This window comes from Lepisma saccharinum, chromosome 16 (assembly GCF_977018435.1).
Source record: "Lepisma saccharinum chromosome 16, izLepSacc3.1, whole genome shotgun sequence".
NCBI lineage: Eukaryota > Metazoa > Arthropoda > Insecta > Zygentoma > Lepismatidae > Lepisma > Lepisma saccharinum.
In genome coordinates, this window is record NC_139244.1 from 41,268,432 (window position 1) to 41,282,521 (window position 14,090).

Sequence of the window (14,090 nt, forward strand, 5' to 3'; positions counted from 1 at the left end):
CATAAAGTAACACTAAGTAACAAAGTACCATTATAATTACTCACATAATATTTCTAAGACAAGTACCAAAAGGGTAATGTATTACTTGCACTATGTTACTCACAAACTCTGGTCGCCAGCCCCCATGGCAAAGTGGTTAGCACATCACCCTACGACACCAAGGGTCCCGGGTTCAAATCCTGGCCTGGGCATGGATGTTTGCGAGTGTTCATTCCTCAATTTTATCATTTCATCACTCATCCCCATCTTCACAAATTAGCCCAAAGTGGCACAAGAAGCGAAGTAAAATAAAGGAAATTTTGAATCAATCAAAACAAACTCTGATCAGACCTAACAAGTGAATGAGAAAGAGTTAAATCAGACTGCTAACAATATTTTCTGTTCTTCTTGTGTAATACTGCTCATAGTAACACCACTACTATTATGAAGATAAAATAATAACAGCAGGTATTATACAAACCTAAAACTGTAACTGAAAAGTTACAAGAAGCCACATTTCCCCTGGCATCTTCTGCAATGTATATCACAGTCACTGTTCCAATCTTGAATTTCATTGGCAGTTCCACACTTGGTACAGTCATTATAAATGGAGCAACCCCTGAGTTGTCTGCGTTTTAAAAAAAAATGAAATGATTGCTCAAATTATTAAAAATGGCATATCTAAGAATACAACCACGTGCACAAATCAACAAATGGCTGTTAATGAATGATCCACTTATTACAGAGAATGACATTCAGGAGTTTATCCAAAGTTTTCTATCTGGAGTGTGTTGGAGAAAGATTGCAGGTTGTTAAGAGGGTGTTGGAGGTGTACGGATAAATTATTGATCATGCTGGAAATTTATCTTGTAACAATGATGGGTTCAAGAATGATATATTGTCCTGTGGATGACTTAGTTCAAAACTAGGGAATCTAGTATCCTAAGGAGCAGGAAATGAAAATTTTACTGCATTGTACGCATGTCGTAAATGGTGCGAGTTTATAAATGAAGAGCAAAACAATGTTGCAATCAGCACATGTTTAAGAACTAAATACAGTCATTACATTGAAACACACATGTAATACAAAACACAGAAAAAAATCTAGTTTAAGTTTGAAACTGTTAAGGAGTTCATTAGATATGGCGTATAAAGCAACCCGCTTAGAAAATTAGCATTTTTTTTTTGCATGTTATTTTGTGTGACTTTGATATCATCAAATTGCAACACTACGCACTGCTTTCGATTGTTGTGTGTGAGATAACTTGAACTTATACACCAATTACCTCTTCTGACCACAACAACCCAACTGACCTCTCCTCCCTCATCCAGTTTAATCTCAAGAAGGAAAGGAAGTTGGATTGATGGAAGAAATGAAATTTAATCTAGCAGTACCTAACAGTACACCAGCGAAGAAGCAAAAATGCTTCAAAAAAATCCTTTACCCTCATGAAATGTAATGATTGGAATATTTTACGTCTGAAGTATATCACTTTGCACATGTTAAGTATTCGAGCAATGCTCACTGAGCATTTGAGAGCTGAACCATTACATAGCTCTCTGAGCGGGGAACGCATGAAGTTTGTGCAGTTTCTTTTCGAGTTATACATACGCGATGCAGAAGAGCGTAGTGAGAATTTTGATTATTAAGTAATATTTACTTTTGTGAAATAACAAAGTGACAGTGTAAATTCAACATCTTGTAAGAAAATATGTAGCTTTTAAGGATGGAAGAAACTAATATGAGGAAGATTGTAAAGTTGTCATTCTTCCCTGCTGTTGAAAGTGTGTTAGAAATATTCTCGGCATTAAAATTATATTTCTTGTTCCAATCTAAACTACTTAAAATTTTAATTCAGTGTTCTGGAAAGCTTTGCATTCACCTATGGGGATATTCCATTCTAAAATCCAAGAACTGGAAAAGAAGCAAAACTCAATTATAGACTGGAAGCACAAAGTGGTTCGGATCGCACTTTGAACTGTAGGTCCAGTCCCAAATAGCCATTGTGTGCATAAAGTGAACTAAACACCAAAACTCAATCTAAAATTATAGATATTCTTAGTTATTATTGTCAGGTGTTAAAGAATAGATTAGTAATGACAAATGGGTTGAGTTTTTTTTTTTGCAGTGTCCTCTTTCTTATGGCTTTGTCCTCCTTTTTCACCATGCTCTGTCCTCTTCTTTTAATGTATGTGTCTGGTCACCCTACTCACATTCCATGCTGTCTATACCGTATACTATGTATGATCCTGGAGATAATTTTAGATATATCAAAAATATTAAGTAACGACATACTAAAACTGAACCGTGATATTAACATTTTTAAAGAAATACATGCTATTGTAAGTGAAAAGCAATATTTCCGAAACCTAAAATAAAAGATGTCAATAAAAAACTTTTTTTTTCAACACACATATACTGCAAGAAATTTTGAAAATGATAGAAATATATCAACGAATAAGCAACAACTGTTGGTCTGCACACAAACTCAAAATACAAAATTCAACAAAGAAACCAAAATGTTCAGAAATGCAGAATCTTACTTCACAATTTGAAACTTGTTTTTTGGACATCAAAAGTTTGAGTTGTTGTTTTTAAGTCAATTTTATACACAGGTAGGCTAATCGGGGAATAAGCCTTCTGCTTAAAGTGGGGTCCGAACCACTATTTGCCTCAACCAGCTATCAAAATTGGGACCCATTGATTGCAAGGATGAATCAAAAATATCATATTGTTTATCTAGCTGTTTTCATCCAATTTTATTTTGTTCATTTTACATGTATCTACCTCATGGTCTAATAGAAACGAAGAGAGGACAAACGATAAACAGGACAAACACAATGACACACATGTTTTGATCGGTGATTGAAGCTGGAACCCCTAATTTGGTCTGCCCACTCCACCAAGGAGTCTTCTGTTATTTAGTTACCTTATCCAGAGGCGTCTGCTGAGCACATGCAGTGCATGCGTCAATTGTGGGAAAAGAATGATTACTTTCTTTCACTTCAGATCCAAGACAAGTAATATAAAAATAATTCTATATTACATTTCTTGGATCTGAAGTGCACAAAAGTAATCATTTATTTCCCACAATTGATGCATTCACCGCATGCACTCAGCAGATGCCTCTGACCTTATCCTTAAATGAAAGTGAATGGTTCACAAGACGGAATACTCTCCCTTAAACATGCGTGAAAGGTTATAAAATGCTGTGAGGTTGGCCACGCTGTAGGTGATGGCAATCGGCCTGCAATCACCTGTCTTCCATAAACTGGGATAGAGGAAAAGGCACGTATAGTGTCCGAAATATGTGTAAAATGATAGAGAGGCCTCTTGAAGTGGCAGGAGCCGAGTACACAACTGCGGTGCACCATGCGGAAAGGTTTTTATCTCGTGCATTGGCACACAACAACAGAAAATGCTCACCAAGTAATTTCATTTGTGATTATATCATACAACTACCATTAACTACATGCCTACACTTACGATGTAAATTAAGAAATATGTGATGTTTGCTCAACTTGCCACCTAGGGAGCAGCCACCATTGCTTCTCGTCCAGTTCTATCACGAGTCCTTTCACATTCTTGTGAATGAGAACATCAGAAAGCTGGAAAACTTCATTGTTGAGTGCATTTCTATCAGTCGCACTCTTGTTTCTTGAAACATTGGCCACATTAAATGAAAATGTTGAAATCTATGAACCGATCTCCTCTCACTGCGCAGCAGTATGCTTTTTCCATTCAGTGTGGGTAGTTGTGTTGGTTGCATACATGCAAAATTCGGTCCATAATTCATTCAGTCCAGCACTTGCTTTCATGAAGTTCATATGTGAAGGTCGCCTATCAGAAATACAGGGTTATTCACAGTGATTGTTGTAGTTTCAATATTACTTTCACTTTCTGAAGCAAGTAATAAATCATTGGCATTTATAACCGCACCAATTGATGGAGACACACTAAGTTTTCTTTCTTTTTTCCCCCTCTAATTCCATGAAAGTCTGTCAATTACCACTGATCAACACACTCCTCTGAAAGCCTTCTTTGGATAGTGATCCTCAGGTGATAAAGCTCGAAGCAGAATAGGCCATATGGCTTCATTCTTAGTCGCTTTGGTTTGCAGAGTTCCCTCTGAATTTCTAAGACTCCGTTGGAAAGCCTCTGTAATGTGGTCCACTTGTGCTTTTATTTTTTCCACTATGCACATCACCAGCAAATGGAATGTATTGATGAACAACGACAACTGACTGACTAAGATTAAACTCAAGCACAAAAACATCTTATCAGAGCCGTGATCCTCTATCTTGTAAAATCAGCCTCCTAGTGGCCAAATGCATAACTACAGGACACTGCCTGTTATGAAACAAAATTTTAAGTGTCTCCATCAATAGATGCAGTTATTATTGCCAAATGTTTCATGAGCTGCTCAGAGAAAAAAATGAAATCCTGACAATAATTTTGAATAACCCTGTATAACATTCTCAAATTGGGACTATGACCTACTTCAGAGATCAACATTCTGATCTAAAAATAGTATCATACTGTCTTGTCCATAACTTTCTTTTGATATATTATATGACAATATTTGGAAAACTTTGTGATTTGACCTTTTTGGTCATAATATGATCTTAAAATGACCTTAAGGGTCAAAATTTCTAGTGGCATTCACCCTAGTATTTCTGTCTGATATATGACTAATTGGTAGGGATGTGAAGTTTTAGTTTTATTTTTCCCTAAATTTCGATGTTATTCTTTACTGCAATTTGGTGTTATTTTTCGGGGTTCATGGAAAAATTTGGTGTTATTAATTTAAAATCGGTGTTATTTTTACATTTAGTTTTACTGTTCCTTCTAGTTTTAAGATTTTCACATTTCTTTAGTTCTGGAAAATTGAGACAAATTTTAATTTTAATGCAAAAAATTATGGCTTATTATTGTGAGAAATGACCAAGTTTCTTCTATTTGGAAAACTATTTCAACTCATCAGCCACTAAATATGAAATATTTATTGAATGATATCACCCAAATCTTTGAACAGTCATACACATCACATTTCCCAAACAATGCCAAAAAATTCCTCTGTGGGCTCAAAATACCATTTTGTGTACGCACACATACACACCCCCTAACCCCATCCCCTGCAACACAACAGATGCTTCTCCCTGAAAATTTTCCCGTTCCTATACAAAACTTCCTTTCTAGGAATATCCCCCAACGAATTCCTTTTCAAGACGAGGTTAAACAATGTCAGTCATGCAATAAATGAATCTTGACAATCTCTTTTGAATGGAACTTTCACCAGCTAGACTAGAAATAACAGATCTAATAGCACTTTAGGTAGTTCTTTTTGAACCAAAGAAATGTTATTCCTGGTTTATATTGCATATTTCGCAGCGTTTTTCGACAAAGTTGAAAATTCTCTATTATTTTCAAAAATTGCAAAATTCGCGTTATTTCGCGATTTCAAACTTGCCTCCTTAACCTAATCAAATACATTTTAAACATTTTATTTTGCTTTCTTCAACTTTTCGGTGTTATCAATAAAACGAAAACTTCACGTCCCTACTAATTGGTTTAGCATGGATGCCAATCATTAACATTCCATGGGGGTAAAAGTCACAATTTTGATCTTTGGCTTGTGTGCTATAAGTCCCTCAAGATGAAAATCAAAACTAGAAAATAAACACCAGGTTGCAACAGCATTACAAGAACCCAGGCCTGATATTGAGTACTGCATGAATAGTGCATTGAGTCTCATTGTTGCTACTGTATTTCTCTTTTGGATTTGAATGCTCCAGCCCTTGAAGTGAAAATTCTTAGGTGAGGGGAATGTTGGCTCAAGCCTTGGCTATGGCTGGGGGGATGCTCCTGTAGCTACTTTGAGAAAATTTTCCTAATAGGGAATGCTGGTTTGAGTCTCCCAGGGGAAGTTGAACAACTTTCCTCTTGAGATTTTGGCCAGTTTATGGGACCGGTGCCCACCCATAATCATGAGGAAATTGGAGAGCTACAAATGAGTAGTGCAACCTGCTCATAGAAAACCTACGACGATAACTGGGGGTTCTTCGTGCTTACCACACATCACCCCATAACTGATTGGATCATCGCCCACCTCTACTGAGGCATGTGTGAGTGAGGCTGGCAGTTCGTAAGCAGGTCCTGCCCGTCACGGGCTGTTGCACCATGGATTATTATCATCATCACCACCACCATCAAATACACTCATGCCTATTGGAAGAAAATGTGCTAGGAATTTAAATTCAGTAATTTGTTTAAGGCAAGCATGTGTCATTTGAAAGTTATTCTAGTTAAAATTAAAAATGCAGCATCTGCGACAATCTTGAGTTGACATTTGTTTGCATAAATGCTAGGGCTGAAAGAACCAAAATAACATATTCAAAATTTTGAACATCTTCGACAAGAAATTCCAATAGAACATAAAGTCAATTGTCATCAATTGTGATATTTTATGCAAAAATAAAAAAAGATTTTCTATTTACCTGTAATTTCTTGCATTGTCCAATTGACCATTGCATAATCCTCATTTTCAATTGCTTCATCCATAATGTCTTCTGGGCATTCCAATGTGGGAGGTGTCACATCTGGGAAGGTTATGAAAATGATGAGGACTTATTTCTTTACATGCAAATATCTAATGTTAACTAAAGCCTAAAATGAGATTTTGGAGAATGAGAGGAATAAAATTAACACATGTAAATGAATGTGCACTGAACTATCCAACATATTATGATGCATATTAGTTGCTATATTTTATACTGGAATGGAGCACAAAAACCACTACTCATGAAGAATGTTAGGCATTAACCAATATGAAAATGTTATCAACATAAATGAAGTATAGATATAAAATTTACCGATACCAATAAACAACATTGTACTAATACAATATAAAATTGTAAATGTCCATTCATTTTTAATTCATGAGTAGGCATACTATAAACAGTAGAATTATGGGAATTGATTAAATGACATAAAAGAAATGAGCATGTGTGCATTTCAATCACTAGGGCTACTCTTCATCCCTTGTCATGGTGACATATAATTCAAATTATCACAATGATTTCTTTAATTTTTTGTTATTTGGTGTCACTTTTCTACCACTTTTGGCAAATTATGATGAAGTTGATGAAGTTATGACGATATGATGAAAACACCCATGCCCAGACCAAGATTCAAAACCGAGACCCCTGGTATCATAAAAATTATCACAATGATAAATAGATTACATTAGTTATGCTACAGGATCAACAAAGAAATTAAAATGTGTATATTACAGTTGAGTCACAATAAAACTATTCTTATGGTCAGAGGCGTGGCGTGCATGTAGCTGCTGTTACCGCAGGTAACACCAAAATATAAAGAATTGAAGAACCCATCTTAAAATATTATTACGTACATAAACTGGTAATATTGTCGTAAAGTAAACATTGCAGACTGACATTTTTTCTGACACCGGCAAAAGCGAAGAGGAGGACTGATCCGGTACCCTCCACAGGCAACATGAGGAAAGGGCCCTGAGCCCACGCAAGGAAGACTTCGCGTTGCAGCAAAGACTGACCGCGGGAGGAGGAGGCAGGTTTTTGGCATGCCTGTTTAGCCGGCGCAGTTGCCGGTGATCCTTACCGGAAACATACCAGTGTTGCCATATTCAATTGACAGAAAAGAGCTAAGTCACCTAATCGGGTCTATCTTACTCTGAAGGTGTCCAGTCACACTGGGAAACGATGGCGCAGTGGTAGCGTTGCCACCTTATAATCAAGGGATTCCGGGTTCGATACCCGGTGGAGGCACAAGTGGTTCGGATCCAACTTTAAACTGTCCCGATTAGCATTACTGTTCATGAAGTGGACTTAAATCGCCAAATCAAAATTTAAAAAAATCAAATCACACTGGGGCAAAAGCAAACTACCAAGTGATATTTTGTATTTACACTAAATATCAGCAATTATGAAAGTCCTCTTTGTCCTTCTTCGACATCATGGGCGAGAAGGAGAGGAGAGGGATGGGTATGGTCAAGGGGACCACTGTCCTTCTAAAAATGTCAACCTAAAATTCTATATTTCACACATAATATTATTTCGGTTACAGGAATTTGTGATAATTGTTGATAATACTGATTGAGATTGACATACGTTGTCGCAGGAATGCCATAATTTCGGATTGAAGCAATGTTTTTGAGGTGGTAGAACTGTTTTTGGGTGAAAACAATACTTACAAGCATAATTTCCCGATTGTTATCTTAGCACGCTCTGAAGTGTCAGGTGTCGCAGGTTCGAATCCTCAGCAAGAAATGGTTATTTAAATGTTTGTTGTTATTATTTTACTTACATAATTATAAAAATTAATAATTACATACACAAAGAAATTTTATTTCAATAATTCACCATGCATCCTCATCGTCACAATTATCCTATAAAGTGAAAGCCTTAAAGGTAGCAAAGGACGTAAAATATACGAAATAGTAGTGGTGTCAGAAATGAGATTTCAGTGGATTTAGCGAAACATGGGAGTGGGAGTAGTTAGGAAACAGATGAAGACTACATCTACTCTACATTTGAAATGAAAAGTTTCGCGATTTGGGCAAATCTGGTTTCAAAAGAACTAAGATGGCAACATTAGTAGAACTGGACTTCTTGCAGGTTCCGAAGGAAATATTGGGGAAGGGCCGATGCTGAGAGGGGAGGGGGCAAGGAGGGTGCTTCACATGTTACAAAAGTAAACAACGGTTTGTGGGAGGGACTGTGCAATGGGAGTTTTGTGACTGGTGTCTTTTGTCTTTATGTTGTTTTCGGGGATTGTCAATTAATTAATGAAGCTTGTTCCGAGGTGGCGGGTTCATCCTATCTGAACAGTGTGTGTAATCGTGCGATAGAAGATATTTTGAAGCAATCTTTCGGTTCGTTATTTTGCAGAAAAAATCGAAATTGTGGCGAAAGGGAGGCCAAAGCCTATTTTGAACGATTTAAAAACCAAGTCCTCTGCTGGATATGACCGACATTTCAATGTTTCGTGGTATGACGACTATCCGTGGTTATGTGGGTGTGTGCAGTTGTCGAAACTTTTTTGTTGGCCATGTACTCTATTTTCGGGTGAAAAAAAAAAGTGTCGAATTCAGATGTGGATAACATGGACCATGACCATGACGCACCCAAAAATTTAAATTCAAATGAAAAACTTCTCTTTATGACAGCATCATAGAAGTTTTTTGATTTGATTTGATTGATTTTGCTTCGCTTGTGCCACTTTTGGCTAATTTGCGAAGATGGGGATGAGTGATGATATGATTAAATTGATGAATAGACATCACAAACGCCCATGCCCAAGCTAGGTTTCGAACCCGGGATCCCAGCATCATATAACTATTTTCAAAGTCGGATTGATTTGCTCTATAAGTAGCCTTCGATGTTTCTGTAAGTATCAAATTACGTATTATTGTGTCAACAACCAATGTTTGCGATTTCACTTTAGTCCTTATGTCAACATTTTTTTTCCTGATTAATAACTTTACCAAAATCTAGTATTGAATTGCATACGTACCAGATTAATATTATATGAACTACTTGGAAGACATTGGGGGGGGGGGGGGCATGAGGTGGGGAGGCACCCAAGTCTCCTTAAATGTCCTACTGATAACCGGTAACACTTTTAAAAATCCACGCCACGCCACTGCTTATGGTTAATCTAGATGTAACATAATCGAGTTTTAAAGTTGGTACATTAGTACAAAATGAAAACAAAAGCTAAATATATTAAACTATAAAAAGTAAAAAAAATCAGCAGTAAAACATTACTTTCCAAAGTGGGAAGGGGGAAATTATTCTGACTACCTGTAAGAATATCTGGTTAACGATATAAAAATCTTTACATAGAGAGAGCTTATTAAAACACCCAGGAAGACATAATTTGAAAGATAATTTTAAATATTTTTTTTTTATTCAGTGACGGTCCCTCCATGGAACAGAGGGAACAGGCTGTTCCCTTCTACTTATCGCCCTTTTTAGCTATTTAAATTTTTAAATTATCTATGATTACATAATAAGAACACGTCTTTCTTCCGAAATCAACACGCCGAAGAAAAACTTTCACCGTGACTGGACGTTTGTTTAGTTCACCTACCCTTGTCATCCCACCCTCTGCTGTCTGACGCCGAGTATTTCCGACCCTGCACGAAGGTAAACGATCCTCATCGTGCCACCTCCCGCCACCACGGAAACTGAACTCTCTAGCTGTTCCCAGAAGAGACATAGCGAATTCGTTTTCCTTCGAGTTTTTGCTATGTGCTAAAGTTTAATTGCGTCGTAGTGATGGTTTTGAGTGTAGTAAGTCTACAGTTTCCTTATCTCATTGCAAAATTGCATCTGCCATTCATAACGAACTGGAAAAATCTTCTACAGTCTAAGTGTCTGCTAAATGTCTTGGCTAAATGATGCGAAATAGCTTCCGAGGGAATAGCTTGCATCCACCTGTTCCAACAGCCCAAGATGCACGCAGCAGCAGGACAAGAAAGCGAATGTTTCGAGCATAGGGTTGCGTTGCGAATATTGTAGTTGAAAGCTTTTAGTTCATTGAACTTTACAGAAAAGACAGCAAACCAACACCTATCCTAACCAAATTAAAAACTAAAACGAAATCGTACACAAGGCATTCTCAAACAAGTTACTACAACTCTGTAAAATTATTAACTGGATACTCTTCCAGTGGCAAATTATTGTTGTCCTTGTTTGTTCCCGAGAAGGGAGCTTGGAAGAGTTTGGGTTTTGTCACAATTTCTACACATCTAGCAGACATCATGAAAAAACTCTGCCATCTGATTGCCATTATTGCATTGAGGACGTTTGAATTATAAGAATGCTCAACTCTATAAAAAAAAATGTCAACTTAATCTACAAATAGAGAGATGAAACAGATTTCTAGAAAAAAAAAATTCTCTGATCACTCATAAATTGCTTTTATTAATTTTTTATTTGTTGCGCATCAACAATTTTGTTTTTAATGTTTTCTTTACATTATATCATATTTGCTTTAACATTGGCATTGTCATAATTTTAACGTGCTTCATGTATGTCACTTGTGACAATTTGCAACATATGTATTGTATGTTTATTTGGTTCATTCCAACAGGGTTGAATTTTACTTGGTCTACTGTATTATATTACAACAGGTATGGGAGGGAAGGGGGTAAGTGCAGGTCACCTGTTCCCCTGCCTGATTTAGCACTGCACGCCACTATTTTTATAATATATTTATTCATGTTGGTAAATTAAAACTTAGATAGAAAGTATAGGATTCTTGATATACTATCTACACTTTAATTTGTAAAATAAATACAATTGAACATAGTTAAAATTTCAAATAAAGCAAGATTGGACTTATGATGTAATTAATATATTTACAATAACATCGAACACAGAAGATTTCCAACAATTCAGAATGTAATTTAACTTTCACACTCGTGAATTAAAACTTACCTATGCATCTCGTCCTGGTTCCATCCCCATTCCATTTCCCTCTATCTTCACACTTACGAGAACTTTCTCCCTTAAGCACAAAACCTTCTTCGCACACAAACTCGCAAACCTCTCCATATTTCTGCTTAACAGAGGCACATTTTGCAGGTTTGATGCTGCCATAGCGAATCTTACGAAGAGGAGGGCAGAATATTGCTGGTGAAAGAAAGAAGTTAATATAAGAAGTTAGTTAAGTATTTCCTGTGCAAGTCAAAATTAGTTTTAACTTTATTTTATGCACAGATAAGTTAATCAGAACCAGATCTACAAAAGTTAAAAACTGAACTTTGATATACAGGTGTTGTTTGACGAGTGATGCATAAAACAGTACTAAAAAAAATATTGCATATTGTTAAAACATTATGACCCACCGTGCCCTTATCATCGGCCTGTTCCTGCAGGAGCACAGAATCCAATGCATGTCATGGCCATCTTATTCCCCAACCTCAACTGCATCAAAAATGCATGGACACTCCTGAAGAGAGCTATCACCAATCGTCCGAACCCACCACGAATCCTCCGATAGTTCACAGACGCCACCATGCAGTAATGGTCCATATTCCTCAGGATACACTGGACAACCTGGTGCAAAGCATGCCACGTGGTGTAGAGAGGTGTATATGTGCTCGGGGAGGACCTGAAGACAAGGAACTAGTGCAACCGCAATGGCCGTTGGGACTGCTGACGCTCATTTACACATTGGGGTTGTTTTGATACTTTTATAGAATGGAATGTGACATAGGTCTTGAAGGAAATGGAATATGACAAGAAAGGAGGCAGATGTAAAAACCTTCATTTGAAAACAAAGGTGAAGTGTTTTACATGAAACAAGATGGAAAAAGTGTACAGCAACATTATTACAAAAACAGGGTGGCCACTCTAGGGCCATGATAAAATTCAAGTAAAATTCCAGTTTTCAAGGCAAAGTTTCCAAAAATTCAAGGATGTAAGCAGATATTTTCTCCATTTCAGCCTTACATGTTACTGCCTCTCATCACCACACACAACAATATATTAATAATATAGAGGGTCTGTCTGATTCCAATGAATTCAAATATTCTAATTCAATTCAATTAAACGGTATATATACACACTTAAATATTCAATTTAAAATGTGGAGTTTACATTTGCCATTTCACAAACTAAGGATACATCTACAAACACAAATTGTAAATGCTAAGGAATATACTAATCTACGAAAAATTGTACATTGTACAAGAATTTCAAAATCAAATTTATTTAATCAACTTCAAGATATCTTATCTTGCAATAATCTGGCTGTCAGATAGATTGTTCTGCAAAGGACACTAACAAAGTAAACAGATTGTAAAAATGCTGTTTTCCACGGAGCTTTTTCTTCTTTTACTTTCTCGATAAAAAGAAAAGCTAAGCTGTGAAAAACTTGCCTCGGGCATTTGTAAATGTATGAATTCATTTGGATTAATAAAAGTTTTAATTTTTCACGTCTACAGAGAAACATTCATTCATGTAGAATTCACGTATAATTCCAGGAGCCAATAATTCATGCATAATTCCTGGAATTCAAGGAATTCCCGGTGAGTAGCCACCCTGAAAAAGAAAAAAACAATGAAGTTTCATAATGAGTGTCGGCAATTCCAACGGCCAAAGCTGTTGCAATGCTTCGTGGTCTTCAGGAACCAATGGACCTCCCCAAGCATGTATGCACCTCTCTATACCACGTGGCATGCTTTGGACCATGTTGCCCAGTGTATCCTGAGGAATATGCTCCCATCCTGTATGGCAGACTCTTGTGAGCTGTTGGAGGGTCTGTGGTGGGTTGGGACGAATGGTGATAGCTAGAGACCAGATTTTAAAGGGAAAATTTTACTCTATAGTTTATTTTTGCACTCCACTAAAATATTATTTTAAATGAAAGCACAATATATACCATTCATATATAAAAAGGGATACATTAAATTTCATATGAAGTCAAGTAATACATGCAAGAAATTTAATGTATTCCTTTTTATATATGAATGGTATATATTGTCCTTTCATTTAAAATAATATTTTAGATTATAATCTATAATCCCTTTTCATTTTCTTTTTTGATGGTACAAGTACAGCAAATAAATTTACCATCAGATTTGATGAAATCTTCCTTTAAACAACTTACTGCATTTCATAGCTGGCTTCGCCATTTCACTGACACTCATTACTGTCCTCACTCTCACACAGTTAAGTTAAAACTATTCTAGTAAACTTCACAATAAAAATCTAAATCTAAATCTAGCAGATACACACACTTTCAACTCAATAGGCGTGCCGCTTACAATGCGTTTCTTACTGCTTAAGCCCAGATCACATTGTTGCAACAATCGCTGCAATGTGCTCCCAACAATCATGGAGTGAAGGTAAGATAGAAGGCAATTGTTTCCTCTTTCCTCTAAGCTGCACCAAATAGGATATTGTCGAATATTTTGTTTAGGGAAAATACAGTTTTACAAAATATTTTATTTCTTGTTAATAAAGGGACCAAGGAAGATGTTTTTATTTAAAAAAAAAAGGGAATGAAGGCTGTAAAAGTAGTCAACAAAGGGACCAGAAAGGAAAATGTACTTAAA

General features: G+C 36.4%; 1 protein-coding gene across 3 annotated transcripts in view; it reads right to left on the reverse strand.

The window, feature by feature from the left end:
* The window catches only part of LOC146000424 (sushi, von Willebrand factor type A, EGF and pentraxin domain-containing protein 1-like), a 194,569-nt gene that overhangs the window by 109,511 nt on the left and 70,968 nt on the right, over nucleotides 1-14,090 (reverse strand). For all 3 annotated transcript variants that reach the window (XM_083138037.1, XM_083138036.1, XM_083138038.1), the window contains exons 7-9: nucleotides 11,467-11,661; nucleotides 6,478-6,579; nucleotides 461-607 (exon numbers count right to left, since the gene is read on the reverse strand). In XM_083138037.1, the coding sequence (XP_082994163.1) occupies nucleotides 461-607; nucleotides 6,478-6,579; nucleotides 11,467-11,661 (444 nt within the window). The remainder of the gene's footprint in view (nucleotides 1-460; nucleotides 608-6,477; nucleotides 6,580-11,466; nucleotides 11,662-14,090) is intronic.